The sequence below is a fragment of the Numida meleagris genome, chromosome 3 (genome assembly GCF_002078875.1).
Source record: "Numida meleagris isolate 19003 breed g44 Domestic line chromosome 3, NumMel1.0, whole genome shotgun sequence".
Taxonomy (NCBI): domain Eukaryota; kingdom Metazoa; phylum Chordata; class Aves; order Galliformes; family Numididae; genus Numida; species Numida meleagris.
The window spans coordinates 76,577,267-76,595,014 of record NC_034411.1 but is presented as its reverse complement, the minus strand read 5'-3'; the positions used below and the strand labels follow the sequence as shown (position 1 = coordinate 76,595,014).

General features: G+C 39.6%; 2 protein-coding genes across 3 annotated transcripts in view; one reads left to right on the top strand and one right to left on the bottom strand.

Annotated features, from left to right (window-relative positions):
• The window catches only part of ZNF292 (zinc finger protein 292), a 58,831-nt gene extending 47,224 nt beyond the window's left edge, over positions 1-11,607 (top strand). The window contains exons 3-5 of one of the 2 annotated variants that reach the window (XM_021389451.1): positions 1-137; positions 1,110-1,251; positions 2,856-11,607. In XM_021389451.1, coding sequence (XP_021245126.1) covers positions 1-137; positions 1,110-1,251; positions 2,856-10,019 — 7,443 coding nt within the window. In that variant the 3' untranslated portion in view covers positions 10,020-11,607. The remainder of the gene's footprint in view (positions 138-1,109; positions 1,252-2,855) is intronic. The other variant, XM_021389450.1, reaches the window with a different exon arrangement.
• GJB7 (gap junction protein beta 7) lies at positions 15,549-16,922 on the bottom strand (the record flags this gene model as incomplete). Its single annotated transcript, XM_021392009.1, is given in 2 exon segments — positions 15,549-16,617; positions 16,620-16,922. Coding segments are annotated over 2 exon segments (936 nt in total), but the record flags the coding sequence as incomplete, so codon positions are not given.

Genomic DNA, 17,748 nt, shown 5'->3' with positions numbered 1-17,748 from the left:
ATTGCAGAAGTAGATTGCAAAGATGCTCTAGAAATGATCTGTAACCTAGAATCTGATGGAGATGAGAAAAGTGCTCTAATTTTATGTGCAGCTTTTTTATCTCGCCAACTTCAGCAAGGAGAGATGTACTGTGCCTGGTGAGTCTGAGTATTGTTTTCTGTCTGGTGCAATGTAAATTTATTTAGGGAAGATAGAGCTGATACATAAGCCATAAGTTGACTTTCTTTGTCTGATAATATCCATGAGCTAAACAGGAAAGAGATAAGACTTCTGGAAAGCTTTTTTTAAAAAAAAAAAAGAAGAAGTATTTGGTCAGATTAGCTTCCGTTATGGGAGTCTGAAGAGTTTGAAGGCTGTCAGTATTAGGATGAATTTAATGCATAAATACTTTTCCCTTCTGTCCTTGTTTTGTGACACATTTGTTTATCTTGATAAATTTCTAGAAGATGGGGTACTCTTTACTGTTGTAACCAAAGTAACTGGATAGATGAAAGTACTTACTGTTTAGGCTTTGCTATCATTGATGTGGGAACAAATAACTGGTCTTCTTTGGCAAATATTTGAGCTGTTATGAGTCTGAGCTTCCAACCACTAACAACATAGTCATGCTTCCAAACCTGTATAATGCCTGAAGGATTTAAGGAGAGCCTCTTATTTAGGAAACGTTTACTATCAGAGATGAAGTAGTGAGTACTACTATTACTGTTTAGGTTAATTTCTCACTAAAGCAAGTTAAATTCAATTCATAAAGCAGCTCAAGAAAAATTAATGTACCGCAGAGAAAAGCGATCCTCCTATAGCTGTTAATAATTACTGAGAATGCAGAAGTGTAAAATTTTTCAAGACCGCATAATGAGCCCACAAATTATGTAATTCATGGCATTACTGCTTTTATTCAGATCTTTTCTTTTGGAATTGAGTCATTGTGTTGATTTTTAAATTAGGTATTAATAATGTGGGTATATTAATAAAAGCTGTAAGATAAGGTGTGAGTAAATCCATATTTTCATTTTCCTGAAGACAAAATAGTAACTGTTCTCAACCTTGATTTCTTGTGATCAGATGAGAGATTTCATTGCTGGCCTTGAAACATTGTTCTCTTGTTCTAGGGAACTGACTCTTTTCTGGAGTAAGCTGCAGCAAAGGGTAGAGCCTTCTATTCAAGTGTATCTAGAGAGATGCCGTCAACTTTCTGTGTTAACTAAGACTGTTTATCACATTTTCTTCCTGATCAAAGTAATTAATTCAGAGGTAAGGATATTCCTTAAAGAATATTTTTATGAAACTTTATACAGAACTATAAGCAAGAAAATGTGTGAAAGCTGCTTAGACATCCATTCTTTTGGGGGCAATCATAATTGGTTTTAGGAAATGATAACAACCTCTTTGTATAGGTAAACTGCAAGTTGATACATTTTAAATCATTATCTCTCTCTTGTCCTTTGGAAAGAAAAAAAAAGTTTAAAAAAAAGATTGGAATGCCAGAACTGAGATGAGATAAAATGTAAAGGTGAAGTTACACCCGTCTGCTATTGTATGTATCTACTAAATAAGGAATTTTCTGTTGCCAGGTCCTAATATTCCTCTTTATTATTTTTCATATTTCACATATTATAATGTCATCTTGTGGATGACTAGAGGAAATAAAGGCTCTATATTAGTATATAAGAATATTATGGAAATAAAGGAGGGAAAAAAAAATCTTTTGATCTGTCACAAAGAGTACAGTTTGTTTTGATAAATGAAGTACTTGCCTTTTGTGAACTTAGATGTACAACTCAGTTCATATGTCTCAGTTTTGTGTAATTTTCCTAGTTTGCTATCAGCAGTTGCACTGTTTAATGTTTATAGCCAAGTTTAGCTCTTCCAAAAGCTTTTAGCTGGTGAGATTTCTGTAATTCTATGTAGTCTAAGTATGAAAACGTATTTTCTTCTGGCCTGGCTAATCATGGTCTAATCATGATTTTTCCCAAATACCTGATCTAAATTGGAGTGGTGGGGGAATGATTTTTGCAATGGCTTGTGATATTAAAAGCTGTCTGCTCCATGCCGTACTGATTTTTCCCTAAGGAACTGAATGGAGTCTGTTTCATTGGTGGCAGAAATTTGAAACCATACAAGTAGTACACCTGTGCATTCATAAATGCACTTTATTTTCATGTATACAGTGGCCTCTCTATGCATCCTTGGCAGCAAAAGGAACTATAAAGTGAATGTAAATGTAATTTACTTTGCTGGGGGGTGTAAATGAGAAAGGGCTATATATACGACCTTTGAAACACTGAAATGATGGAACATTTAGTTCCATTTATTACTTTCAATTGGAATGAGCCCTTGAGTTCAATTATAATCAGTTGATTTTGAAGTGGGATAGTCTTCAAAAATAGAAACAAACCCTTATGCCTTAAGTGATTTCCAAATTTTATAGCTTTTTGAAGATCATGTGCTTCTCTTACTGTAGCTGTAGCACTTCTTGTATTTAGTTCTACCTTAGTGCTCCATAGAAGCTTATTTCAAATAACTGTGACAAAACTGGTACACTTTAATTTATGGAAAAGTCCCAGTACTGCTCTAATACAAACTGAACTCCTCTTCCATACAAACCAAAAGTCACACATATGACAGAATGTACATTTAATATGTATTTTAATTGTGTCTACACTTTCCATTTCTAGTAGCATGAAGACAAATTGTGTAACTTAGCCTAGCATTTAAAGACTATGTTTCTCAAAGTAAAAAGTATATTATTAGATCCAAATGCATTTTTTCTGACTCTTAAGATTGAATATTATTTTTATTTTTATTTTTTAACAAATAAAAAGGACTGATTTACTAAGTTTAATCTTGCTTTACAGATTGATGGTGCTGGACTTGCAACCTGCATTGAACTGTGTGTGAAAGCCTTGCGCTTGGAATCCAGTGAAAATACAGATGTAAAGATATCTATTTGCAAGACTATCTCCTGTTTGCTTCCAGATGATTTGGAGGTTAAACGTGCTTGTCAGTTGAGTGAATTTCTTCTTGAACCCACTGTGGATGCATACTATGCTGTTGAAATGCTCTATAATCAGCCTGATCAGAAGTACGATGAAGAGAATCTTCCAATACCAAATTCATTGCGCTGTGAGCTCTTACTTGTACTGAAAACTCAGTGGCCTTTTGATCCAGAATTCTGGGACTGGAAAACTCTAAAGCGTCAGTGTCTGGCATTGATGGGAGAGGAAGCATCCATTGTGTCATCAATAGACGAACTCAATGATAGTGAAGTTTATGAGAAGGTTGAGGATTGCCAAGAAGAGAATAAAGAAACTTCTATGAATGGGTTTGCTGGCAGTTTTGATGAAGCTACGAGCCTTCTTAAAGGTATCAGAGATGAAAAGCAGAAAAAGAGAGAAATCAAAAAACTCAGAGAGAGAGGATTCATATCAGCTAGATTTAGGAACTGGCAAGCTTATATGCAGTATTGTGTGTTATGCGATAAAGAATTCCTAGGTCATAGAATAGTTAGGCATGCTCAAAAACATTATCAAGATGGAATTTACAGTTGCCCTATTTGTGCCCAGAATTTTAATTCTAAAGAAAACTTTGTTCCCCATGTAACTTTGCATGTTAAAAAATCCAGCAAAGAGAGACTGGCTGCTATGAAACCGCTGAGACGATTGGGAAGACCTCCTAAAATAGCAACTACCAACGAGAATCAGAAAACCAATTCTGTATCCAAACAGGAGCAGCGACCTATTAAGAAGAACAGTCTCTATTCAACAGACTTCATTGTATTTAATGATAACGATGGCTCTGATGATGAAAATGATGAGAAAGATAAACCATATGTACCAGAGATAGTGCCAGTTCAAAAGCCACTACCTGTTAATGAGTTCACTTGCCCTGTAACATTTTGTAAAAAAGGCTTTAAGTATTTTAAAAACCTAATAGCACATGCAAAGGGGCATAAGGATAATGAAGAAGCTAAGCGTTTTCTAGAAATGCAAAGCAAAAAAGTGATTTGTCAGTACTGTAGACGACATTTTGTAAGTGTTACTCACCTGAACGATCATCTACAAATGCACTGTGGCAGCAAGCCTTATATCTGCATACAGATGAAATGTAAGGCTGGTTTTAACAGTTACGCTGAGCTGCTAACTCACAGGAAGGAACATCAAGTCTTCAGAGCAAAGTGCATGTTTCCTAAATGTGGGAGAGTGTTTTCTGAAGCCTATTTACTGTATGATCATGAAGCACAACACTATAATACCTATACCTGCAAATTCACAGGCTGTGGAAAAGTGTATCGTTCTCAGAATGAACTGGAAAAGCATACTGAAGAACACAACAAGCAGCCTGAAGAAGTGCAACAGCCTGAAGGCCAGACTAATCAGTCTGATCTTAGTCAACCTTCTAAAGTTAATGAAAGTACTGATGGAGTTGCTGTTAAAGAGGAATCGGCATCTGCTCCAGCTGACAGCCAGAGTAGTTTTACTGAAGGAGAAAACTACGTCTGGAATGAAATCAAAGCAGAACCGGTAGGGAATGAAAGTGTAAATACATCCCCAAGTATACTGCAGCAAAGTGATTCCTTGTCTAATGCTGCTCCGGAAGAGGCTGCTGCAGGTTCAGTGAAGACAGAAGTAGCGATTCCAGTGAGCAGTGTTAAGGTGCTTGCGGTTAATGAGAAGATCCGAGATAACTTTGTAAGAAGAGGTAAATTGGCTGCTACTACCAGTAAAGTAGATACTACTAAATCTGCAGCCCAGCAATTGTGCTCAACAGTAGATTCTTGTCTTCCAGTTTTCCAAGAAAGAAAGGATGAGAATTGTCTCAGTCAGTCTCAGAATATTCAAAATATTTCTGTGAGTTCAAACACACTAAAACCAGAAGCCCTTGAATCAAAAAGCTTAGAAGGGCAAGTAAACATTGTAAATACACTTAGCGTGCAGAATCAGGCAGGATACCGAAACAGTGTTCCCATTTCCAAACTTGAAATTGAAGACAGTATTAAAGCTGCAGCAAATCTATATAACCTACCTTTAAAAACTTTAGAAAGTATTACATTTATTCCATCACAGCCTAGCATAAATAATTCTTTAGTTCCATCTGTGACACCAGCAGCCCCAGTTCAGAAATTTAGTTGTCAGGTTGAGGGGTGTACTCGAACATATAACTCATCACAGAGCATTGGCAAACATATGAAGGCAGCGCACCCTGATCAGTATGCTACTTTTAAAATGCAACGTAAGAATAAGAAACCACGAAAATCCAGCAATTTACAAAACGTGGCAAACGATGGAAAAATCGTCTGTCTGATGCCATCGCAGGTGGGCAATCCCAATGGTGCTGCTTTTACTGCGCAGAACAAAACTAATTTGAATCCCACCTGTTCCACTCAAGCACAACACCTTTCAAGTACGCTTTTCCCAACTCACTTAGAAAATTTGACTAATCCTATGTTGCCTGTAGTGGAAAGTGTCGTAAATCCAAGTTTGTCTACTCGTATTAAAAGTGAGCCTGAAAGTGTTTTATGTTCACAAATGGAAAATCTGTCTGGTGTAACCTTGCCTTCCCAGTTGGAAGATCTGGCAAAAAGAGTTATGCCTCTGAATATTGATGGTGGTTCAGATCCTTTTCTTCCTTTGCCTGCAGAGAATGGTCCAATGTCTCTTTTTCCTTCGCCGTCAGAGAATGCCCCAAGTTCAGTCTTCTCACAACTGGAAAACAGCACAAACAACTTTTCGTCACAACTAGAAGGAAACAGCAGTTCCACTTTCCCAAAAGAGGAAACTATTGATCAGTTGTTTCCTTCACGAGTGAATAATGAAAATAACTTCAATGAAACTGGTTCTCAACATCCAACTTCAGAAAAGGTGAAAAAGGACCGTGGCCGGGGTCCAAATGGGAAAGAAAGGAAGCCAAAACATAACAAGCGGGCAAAATGGCCAGCAATAATTAGAGATGGTAAATTTATCTGTAGCAGGTGTTTCAGAGTTTTTACTAATCCTCGATCACTTGGTGGTCACTTATCTAAGAGGTCGTATTGTAAGCCTCTTGAAGGATCAGAAATTTCTGCAGAAGCTCTGCAAGCTAATGGTCAGTCTTTACTTGCCAGTATGATTCTTTCCTCAAATTCATTAAGCTTGCAGCAACCCCAGGAGTCTACCTTCAATCCAGAATTGTGTTTTAAAGATCCAGCGTTCCTGCAGTTGCTTGCATCTGAAAATCGTTCTGCGGCCTTACTGCAGACCATGTTCCCACGGGCCAGTGTGCCTAACTTTAATACCAGTGGAAATGAGGAAGGAAATCAAATTATAAAACAAGCTTTGGAAACTGCAGGCATCTCACGTACCTTTGATAACACAGAAGTACTTCCACATGTAGTTACAACAAGTTGCGTCACTGGTACAACTCAAATAAATGCAGCTGTTCTCCCCAATTCAACCATGTCACCTCTGTTGCAGACGGTCTGCAACCCAAGTACTCTGCTAACAGACCAAAACAGGACCCTCAATACCAAAATTCCTTCTGTAAATGAGTGCAAGAGTTTGCCTGTTTTTGCAACAGATGACTTAATGCTAAAGACAATTGAAAATGGCCTGGGCTCTAGCTCATTTTCTAATGCTGTTGCAGCAGCACAAACCTTTGCAGGGAACACTTCACGAGTTTCAGTTATAAATACTCCCAATAATTCAGTATCAAATAACTCAAATAAGAAGGGAACCAGTGCTTCAAAGAGGAAGAGAAAAGCAACTACACCCTTACTTGCACCTAACATAGCACAGAAAGTAGCAGTAAATAATATAACAACAGTGGGACTTCTAGCCAAAAGCACTGAAGGAAACATGCAAACACAGGGAGATAATTTTCAGTCCAACTTGCTAACAAATTGTGATTCTCAAGCAGTGGCAGAAAATCTCACACAGAAACTCAATAATGCTGACAATCAGTTATTCATGGCCAGTATCAAAGAGAACTTCAAAACAAACCTTGAGACTCGTACAACGTTAACAGTGAAAGCTGAGAATGGGGATTCCCAAATGATGGCTACAAATTCTTGTGTGCAGATCAATTCGGAGGAGCAGATTTCAGAAGACAATGTTATTCAGAACTTTGAAAAAACCCTTGAAATAATTAAAAGTGCCATGAATTCACAGATACTTGAGGTGAAAACTGAAGTTCAGGATGCTGGCACTGCTTCGGGACAGAACTTGCAAGTAAATAACACACAAACTTCTTCAGGAAATTGTTCAAATAGTGTGCTGTTACCTGCTCACACACAGTTTGCAGTGTGTGCAGGGAATGTCACTGCTGCAAAGACTAACTCTACTCAGTCTGAAACATCTCAAAAAGTTGATAATCAAATACTGGAAATTTTGGAGGGCTTGCAAAAACTGAAACTAGAAAATGATTCATCCATTCAGGTCTCTGAGAGTGTTTCCCAGTGTCCTCCAGCAGATTCTTTAGCACCAGCAGTTCCTGTTGTACCAACTGAAAACAAACCACTCGTCCAGATGTCTTCAGAAACGATTATTCACTTTAGTGACAAAGTTAATAAGCCTTTTGTGTGTCAGAATCAAGGTTGCAACTATAGTGCGATGACAAAAGATGCGTTGTTTAAACACTATGGCAAGGTTCATCAGTATACTGCAGAAATGATACTGGAAATCAAGAAACATCAACTGAAGTACGCCCCATTCAAGTGTGTTGTTGCTAGTTGTCCAAAGACATTTACACGAAACTCTAATCTCCGAGCACACTGCCAGCTTGTACATCACTTTACAACAGAGGAGATGGTAAAATTAAAAATTAAAAGGCCTTATGGCAGAAGATCTCAAAACGAAATTGTAAATGCAGCCTCGCAACCTGTTGAAATAAATTTGCAGACACTAATAACAGAAAACAAAACTGCAGCTCTGTTGGACAAAGAAGGTCAGATAAAGGAAGCTCTAGAGCCTGTAAATGTCTTGGAAAAGTTACTACCAGAGAAAAATATTCCTGAAAGACTGGAAACACCTCCCCAGGTGGTTTCCATTCCATTGGAGCAGCATAACGCAGCCACTTTCGATAATGAACAGGCAAAAGTACGCAAAGTTAGGAGGCACAGGAAGGAAAAAGAGGAGAGAAAACGTCGGAAGCCCGTAACAAAACCTCTGGAGTTTCCTACTAGATACAGTCCTTACAGACCGTATCGGTGTGTCCACCAGGGCTGCTTCGCGGCGTTTACAATTCAGCAAAATCTAATTCTTCATTATCAGGCTGTGCACAAATCAGACCTTCCTGCCTTCTCTGCTGAAGTGGAGGAGGAGAATGAGCCAGGTAAGGAGGAACGTGATGAGACTGAAACCAAACCCACCATCAGAGAATTCAGGTGTGAGATGAGTGACTGCTCCCGAATATTCCAGGAGGTTCCTAGCTTAATACAGCATTACGTGAAGCTTCATAACATGACCCCTGAGCAAATCAGAAACATGAAACCAGCTCAAGAGGCAGGAAGATTTTCGTGTGATCAGTCTCAGTGTAAGTCTTCGTTTACAGTGTATTTCAACTACGTTACGCATCTTGAGACAGATCACGGTGTTAAGATAAGGCCAAACAAGGTAGAAGACGATGGTGTATTCAAGTGTGACTGTGAGGGCTGTGACCGTATTTATGCTACTAGATCTAACCTCCTAAGGCATATTTTTAATAAACATAATGACAGGCATAAAGATCATCTAATCAGACCCAGAAGGCTGACGCCGGGTCAGGAAAACATTTCAAGTAAAGCAAACCAGGAGAAACCAGTGAAGTCCAAACAGAGAGGACTGAAAAACAAATCGGGAAAAGAAAGTAGCAGGCTCTCAGAGAAAGCAAAACGAAAGAAAAACGTTAACTTGGAAAACAAAAATTCAAAAGCAATGCAAATTCAGGAAAATAAGGCTTATTCACTGAAACGTGGAAAGCATGTGTTTTCTATAAAGGCTAGAAATGAGGCATTATCTGAGTGTACAAGCAGATTTGTAACTCAGTATCCATGTATGATAAAAGGATGTTCTTCTGTAGTTACAAGCGAAAGTAATATCATAAGACATTATAAATGTCACAAGTTGTCCAAGGCCTTTACTTCGCAGCACAGAAATCTTCTCATTGTATCTAAAAAGCACTCTGTGTCAGAAGTAAAGGAAACACCTTGTGAGCAAGAGGAAACTGACAAAAAAATTGAGGCGGAAGGGGCAGAACCAAGTTCGTTAGCAAGCAATAATGATTCAAGCACATCGCCATCACCACAAAAAGAAACTGAGAAAGGTGAGAAGGATGAAGTGGATGAACTGACAGAACTCTTCATTACTAAACTGATTAACGAGGATTGTTCAAGTGCTGAAAATCAAGCAAAAATATCTTCCAGTGTAAATAGTGACTCGCAGGAGACCAGCTCCTGCCCCTCAGAGAAGCAAAAATCAAACAACTTAAAAAGAGCAAGCAAAGAAAAAAATGTATCTCAGAATAAGAGAAGAAGAACTGAAAAAACAGAGGAGGTGCTGCCTGCTGAAGTGAGTAACCTGCACCGGGAGGAAGAGACTGCTGTCGCTATTCAGACAGCTGAAGAGCAACCTGCAGCTTTTGACTGGAGTTCATTTAAGCCTATGGGTTTTGAAGTTTCATTCCTCAAGTTCCTCGAAGAGTCTGCTGTGAAGCAAAAGAAAAACACTGAAAGAGACCACCATAGCAGCGGAACCAAAAAAGGATCTCATTCAAACACACGAAAATCCAACGAGAAGACCTCCTTAGCAACAAGTAATAGTGTCAGTTGGTCATCTTCTGGAACTGAAACCTTTGTACAGTTTGCCAATCCATCACAGCTTCAGTGTTGTGATAATGTAAAGATAGTTTTAGACAAGACGTTTAAAGACTGCACTGAGCGTGCATTGAAGCAACTTCAGGAAATGAGACCTACTGTCAGTTTGAGAAGACTTGATGAACACTGGGAAAACGATCCAGAAGTTAAAGCTGCAAAAGAAAGAAAGGGTAATGAAAAGGGCAATCAAAACTGAAACCCTAATGTGTGTAACCATTACCTGTAATAAAGTTTATTTTGAATAGGAAGCCATCACGCATGCTAGTAACTGTTGAGCTCTTTTATTTTGAGGTGATTTAATCTAGAGAAAAACATGACATTTGTCATGTAAATTTTCATTTGTTTTTATCCCTATGGGACTTGAAGAACAGAATAATTGCTTCAGCTTTGTAAATACTTGATCAAAACCTCAACTTTCTATCAAATTGTCCTTTCCATGAACTTAATCTTTGTGAATTGTCTGTGATTGGTATCTTTCACCAGGTCACTGCTCATGTACAACAGTACTCTTTATTTGTAGATACATTTTTTTTTGTATATATTTATTATTGTAAATCATTTGCTGCCACCAGCAGTCTGTAAGTCTAAACTATTAAATGACACATTTATATTCAGAATTTTAATTTGTAACTAGGTGATCAAGTTTTTAAAACTGTCCTTTAATCATTTTAAATTAAGACCTTTTGAACTAAAACTAGCTAAGTCTCCCATATCCAGTTTATTTTGCATAAAGCATTTATTTACAGGAGAGGAGCTGGATAAGATCACACTTCATAGGTCCAACATACTGACACACTCATTTTTGTAAATTTTAACATGCAGTATCTATCTATGGATGATACTCATATGTAGTTAACTCATAAATATAATAGTTTTCTTATAGCTACATTTTTCATTGCTTTTAATTGGATACAAAGCATTTATGATTCCATAATTAAAAAATGGAAATGTGAATAAAATAGTTTGCTACATCGGAGATTTAAAACAATATTTGGTATTAAAGAATCCATTGTGAATGTGATAGAAAATTAGTAGTGTGGAGCAGTGTATATATTTGAGGTGGTGATTTGTGAAGTAGCCCAGTATTGCCTTAAATAAAATCACATTTCATTTCTTGTTTTATACATGTGATCTTATAAAGGTTATTTTTGTTTCTGTAACTTAGATTGGTGTATAGTTTAATTTTTGTTAAAAAATCAAAAAATCCAAAAACAAACCTTCAGAAACCGTTTCTGTAAATAGTGGGTTTATAAAACAGATGGTTTATTTTGATAATACCAGTTTGGTATCTATCTATAAAACGCGTGAGTCCTTATGCCATACCGTTAAAAACTGAATAAACAAAGGCACTTTCTGAAAGGGAAGTGAGATGTGATCTTGCAGATACACTCAGTGGTTGTGCTCTGTTGATGGCACGGGCTCTCCCTGCACTCCTTTGCCCCTTGCTGACGTTGTTTGGCACCACTTGTGCCACCTCTCTGTTTTCCACACTGGAAGGAGCCCCCGGAGCAGTGCCATGTGTAGCACTTGGGTTCGGGGTGCTTTCTGTATATGCTGCTAACTGACACGGCAGGTGTCCGGTTTGTTGAGTAACCAAAAGAGCAAATGTGATAGTGGGAGCTGTCGGTATCCAGGAATCTGTGGTATTGTTGTTGGTATGTGATTGTGCGCGGCTCAGATGGGACAAGCCAGCTGGATTGTGCGGTACCAAAAATTTCTCTTGGATTATTCTCATACTGGATGTGACCTACCTTCAGTAATATAAAATAGTCTTTATCTTGGGAGAGACTGGCTTGCATTTTTTTTTCTATAAACTTGTCTTGCCATGTAAAGCTTTGCTTTAAATGCTTCACCTGATTGCTTTTAAACCATTCACCTGGAGTCTTTGACAGTTGACTTGAAGATCAATTCAGAGGGCAGGCTCTTACAGCAGAACAAAGGGACTGGTTTTGAGAGTGAAGATTATGTATGAAAAAGCAAGAAGGCAACAGCATTTCAGCCTTGGGAATAGTTCTTCTTTTGCTCTCTGGTGCTAAGTTGTATGCCTTTTTGCAAAGCATGTGCTTCCTTCTGAACAGGGTCCATTTACTCACCTAAACTTCATCCCTCTTGAGTGACCAAACACTGCCAGGTTAGCAAATCAAAGGTGCAGTCTGAAAATGGTAAAAGCAGAACAGATGCTGCGTTTCCACAGAATTGCAGGGGTTGGAAAGGACCTCAAGAGATCATTGAGTCCAACCCCCCCCTGCTGAAGAAGTTTTTCATGCTATCGGTTGCACAGGTAGGCGTCCAGATGGTTTTTTCTCTAGGAGAGATCATAGCTGCACGGTGCCATGTTCTGGGGAGGGGATCTGCAGGGGAAGAGAGGAAGGGAGACCACCTTGGGAGCCACACCGGAGATCTGCTCTCCTCAGACATACCTGAGGGTAAGGGGATGTCCACAGACCCCTCAATTGTTCATCTCTGGAAGATCAGATCATCCCTTTTTGTGTTACGTAAATCAGTATGTCCAACAGAAACATTCCCAGTTACAGTTACTGCAGCATTTGCACTATTTAGACTGAGAATAGCATGAAACTGTTTAGGTACATAATACACTAGGATGCCATTTTAAAAAAAGAAAATTTTATGTTGTACACATCCAGGAAACAATTTCTAATTCTGATCTGAGTGTAGGATCTCAGTTACTGAGAATGAAATTTTTAACATTCTGTTATTGTCATCCCAATCAATCCACAATTTTGAGAACCAGTATAGTCACTGCCCTTTGTGGCACATTCCCTGTTTGGTGGATACTGATGGCCTGTTCAATAGGTAAACCAGTATGGTATTTTTCCTTTAAAACAAATCTGCTTTAATTAAGGGACTGAAGGGGGGGGGTTCACTTTAAGATGTCGTGGAGTGCAGAGGGTGTTGTACTTTGGTAAAACCACCTGCAAAAGTTCTTGATGAGATGCATTTCTTTGGTACTTGCATTTGGGTATTTCACCCCGAGCCATGTGTGATACCTTCCTACGTGCTGTGCTGACAACAACTGCAGGCCCGTGCCCCACTCCTGCCCGTGGGATGGCACTCAAGGGGTGGTGGCACCTCCCCAGCCCGTAGGGTGCCCCAGCACCATCCAGCCCCCACCCCTTTCTCTTCCCGCTTTCCTCCCTGTCTCTCTTCCCAGTACATGGGACCTCACATCTCCTGCTTCCCCTTTGCTGGGCCCAGTTTGGCTCTGGCTGGAGCCTCGGCACGGAGCAGGGGTAGGATACGGGAGGTGAGGGACAAGGGGAAAGCCATCAGCAGACAGGGAAGTATTTATTTTCCATGACATTTTTTTCCAACTTCATCTCTTAGGTGAGAAGATTACCTGGGTTTTAAAGGACGCTAAGATTTACATAAGCTTTGGATCTTTAAAATTTGCAGAAATGTTTTAAAATACGAATGAGGTACATATTTTTGTATGGATGTGCACTGAGCGATTATGGTATTTTTCCATTCCAGTGAGGGCTCAGGTCAGCTTCATACCAGTTGCTGTGTGTTTAAGGAAACAGTACTTTTAGCCTTTGAAAATGAAAAAAAAAAGAGCATTTGAATTGAAAATTTTGGCATTTTGTCTGTTTGGGTGACATGGAAGTTGAATACATTAAAAAAAAGCCCATTGACTTAGTTTAGGACTTGAGTATACAGATTCACATGAACCAAAAATGGAAGCATGAATGACAACAAGCCTTGTGAAGGGCTTGGAGTATATGCCCTACAAAGAGAGACTAAAGGAACTGGGGCTGCTTAGTCTGGGGAAGAGGAGGCTGAGGGGAGACTTTTTTGCTCTCTTAAATACCTGAGAGGTGATTGCAGTGAGAGTGGGGCTAGTCTCTTCTCACTGGTGACAGGACAATGGGAAGTGGCCTCAAGTTGCACCAGGGGAGGTTTAGGTTGGATATCAGGAAAAACTTCTTTCCAGAAAGGGTTGTTAAGCACTGGAACATGCTCCCCAGGGAGGTGGTTGAGTCACCATCCTTGAATGTGTTTAAAAACCATTTGGATGTGGTGCTCAGGGACATGATTTAGTGGTGGGTTGTTAGAGTTAGGGTAGTACGGTTAGGTTGCAGTTGGACTTGATGATCTTGAAGGTCTTTTCCAGCCTGAGAAATTCTATGATTCTATGACTTTGGTGATGGAGAGGTGAGTGAGGTGTGGGCTGGAGCAGAAAGGAGCATGCAGGTGGGAAAAGGCTGGGAAGGGAAGGAACCCATCAGGGACCAAATGCTGGACAAAGAGTGAGGGTGCCAAAAGCAGACAGGTTTCTGTTTTTTCATTAAGTAAAATCTGTCACAGCTGCCGTCTGTGATGCTTGTTTCCTTTTTAGCTCTGCTAAGTGCTCCTCTAATACACAGCAAATGATGTGAAACCACTTGGCTGTTTACTGCCAGTGAGTCAGGGCTCACGGAGATGGTCCAGAATACTTTTCTGGGATATTTTCCATGTGAAGTACTGGTTGAATCAAAACCAGAATAGACTTTGATATGGGAAATTATGATATGGGAAATTATTCGTCATTTCAGGACTGTTCAGGATTGGAATTCAGGACATTTCAGGGTAGGAATTAGTGAGAAATAAAACCTTGAGTAAATATTCCAGAAAACCTTTTCATTAATGTGCTGTCTTCATCTGTCTTCAACAATCACAAAATAGACATGATGGAAACACTTTTTTATCTTGATAGTGTTGCCATTGTCTTAAGAAACAAAGCATTAGGGTACAGAAGGAACAAGTTAATGCCCATTTTCTTAGTTACCGAAACTGACACAGAGCTGATGGGCAATAGTTTTCCTTCACACAGTTCTTGATGGGTTTGGTGAAGTAACAGTGAAAGTTTCTAACTGCATTTCTATCCCGAGCCATTCTGTGCTCGCTGAGCTTTAACAGAAAATATTGAGAGTTTAGTGAAGTGCATTGTCTCGACACACACGCTGGAGCAGCACCACACAAGATGTAAGACTTTAACTGGCCACAAGCTGGTATTGGAGACTGCTGTCACTAAGTGCAGCAGCAGATGTGTATTTCCACTTTTTATATAGTCTAGTTTATTGTAGAAATAAAGGGGGAAAAAAAGCCAGCTTATACAAGCTTGAAAATCACAGTCAAAAATGTTTTTCGAAGTTAATTCCATGACTGCAAACCCAGTACTCCCAATAGTAACGCTTTGTAACCTCAGCTGGGGTTTTGGGAGTGAAAAAGTTAACATGCTTTTGGTACCGTTTCCTCCTCTTATCCTGGCACAAACAGTGAAATGGGTTCAGCATTCAGGCAGCTCTGCTCACTGCAGGCAGCCCTTTCTCTAAAGGGTGCGTTTTGATCAGTCTCAGCACTGACGTCAGGTCTTAGATCACAGCAAAGGAAGGAGAGCATTACCCTGAGGTATGTCTTAATAGGCATTGGTTTCTGACATCCTGGAGCTTTAAGTTCAACAGAATACAAATGTCTATCCCTTTCCTGTTAGCCTGTGTTGCATCCATAGCAAAGAGTAGCAGTGCGTAGTGTTCCAAGAGATGTTCTGAAATGTTATGGGGAATAGGTAATTTTTTTTACTTTGTTAGTGCAAGAGGTATTCCACGAATAGCTACATAAGCTGGTCTGTATTACCATGGGCTTGGCTAGGTGTGTTTGCCTCTTACTGTGTTTTCTCTTCTGAAATGTTTCATATTAGTCTGCTGGAATGGGTCTGGGACTATCCAGCTCACTCGGAGTGGCTGTTGTGTGCCAGCCCTTCTGGTTGCCGTCTCAACACATATCAGATCTACCTACCTGGCAAATGCTGTAAATCCCCTTCCTGTTCGGTGTCTTAATTCCAGGTTCTTCCAGCTCTGGATACAAAAAGCCTCTTTTTGCTTGTACCAAAGCAATTCTGTGTAATTTCCAAATGCAGCTGTTTGAGCAATTGTTTCAGTATGATTTATCATAAGCATTTGTGTATATATTAAAACTTCATGGAATTTTCATGCCTCTACACCTTTTGTTTCAACATGAACAGATCTAGCTAATGCTGAATATGACATACATAATGAATTATCTGCTCATGTAATGGGGGGAGGGAACTAATAGAGGGAAAATTCTTCCTAGGTAACTGTCCCTTCAGTTCTGTAAGGACTGATGAGAGCAGAGCAATTCATCTAAAACAGCATGTGTAACAGGAAGGTATTCTCTGACCTTCTTTCAGTCCATGGGGAGCATTTTTCATGTCCCTCCTGTACACTCGGCGGCAGGGACGGGGAGCTGTTGTGGGTCAGCTCTGCAGCTGCTGCTCTGTAGTGACCAATGATTCCCAGCTTGTGGCCAGCACTTGCTGAACCTTGAGGTTTTTTGATGTACCTCTTCAGGTGACACTTCATGGAGTATTTGCAAATGAGGTAACTCGGTTCACTTAAATTTAATACAGTGCACAGGCATGAAGTTGCCACCAGAAAATAGAGGAAAATCATCTTCTCAGTGGGTTTGGAAATACAGCAGTTGACAGTATTAGGACATGGTCTCATGTCACATTTCACGAGATGTGGTACTTTGAATTCATTGTACAATTTATAAGAGAGAATAAGAAAAACTACTTCAAATCCAGTTTTTAAATTAAAACTGATGAGGTAAGTGCACAGCAGTCCACGAGCTACCTCACCTGGACTTCTGTAAAGTCTTTGGTTGTGGTGTTTTTCTCTGTTCTCTCAATAAGCAACATGGAAAACCACCAGGATTGAAGGGGTGGAGACCATAATTAACTGCAAAGCCCAGAGCCTGATGTGTGAGATAGGGAGGGAAAAAAAAGATCAAAACAGACATTTTTACAACCGGCCTGCTTGACGTTGTATTCAAATTCATCGTGTTCGTATTTCCAGATGTTTTCTGCGGCCACAACATAAACCAGTACGCAGAATATGAACACAACTACTACCCAAACTCTTCCAATTCCTGTTGAATATTTATTCACTCCAGTCAGCAGATCCTGCAGGAATGCGCAGCTCACTTTTCTCTCCAGGGAAGGGACGAAACGCTGTATAAAATGAAGCACAAGATCAGAGAGAGATGCTTCTTCTTGGGTGAAGAGGACTGGGAAGTATGTTCAGGGTGAAATAGGATCAGTAGTTGAACCAACTAAAAATGACTAAGGATTTAGTGAGGAAAAGAAAAAGAAGAAGGAAAAAAGAGCAAATCCCCTTAGTTTTAATAACTTGTAGCTCCTGAGGCTATCATACAACATTTATTTGCTATTATAGTAGGTGTTGTCACTTAGGCACATAGGTGTGCCTGTTCTTAACAAGGGTCTCCTGAGCATCAGGCCAGGTTCCTAGAACTGCTCCACCATCACCATACACTCAACATTGCACTGCTGATTTTGCAAATACTAGGCATCTTCAAACCAAATTTCACTTCTGAATTCATGCACAGGAGCCAAGTGTCCCAAAATAAATTGACTACCACAATGCAAATTTTCTTTTTTCTCTTGTCTAACTTCTCAGCAAACTTATGCTGTTTATTAAGTTCTATACTGCTTCACTGGACTTCTATCCCTTATCATTTAAGAAATGCACTAAACTTTATTCCAAACATTATTTTTTTTCATAATTTCTTTTTCACACAAGCCTTCCCCTGTCACTGCCCTGGTGCTCATTGGTGAAGGTTTTCTCAAGGAGCCCTTGGCAGCCAGACTCCTCAAAGTCAAATGAGGACTTTAGGTGGCACTGAGAGCAAACGCGTGCTCACCTTCCCACCCAGCCTCACCTCCCTGTTTGGTGTAGATCCTGGTGGACACCAAACTCTTATCTGTAAGAGTGAAAAGTACATCTGCTCCCAGGGGACAGAATAAGTGGGAAACACGAGGTTGGAAATTTGAGGAGGTTTCAGATCTGTATGTTTGATCTTAATGTCCTCATCCCATCTACTGATGG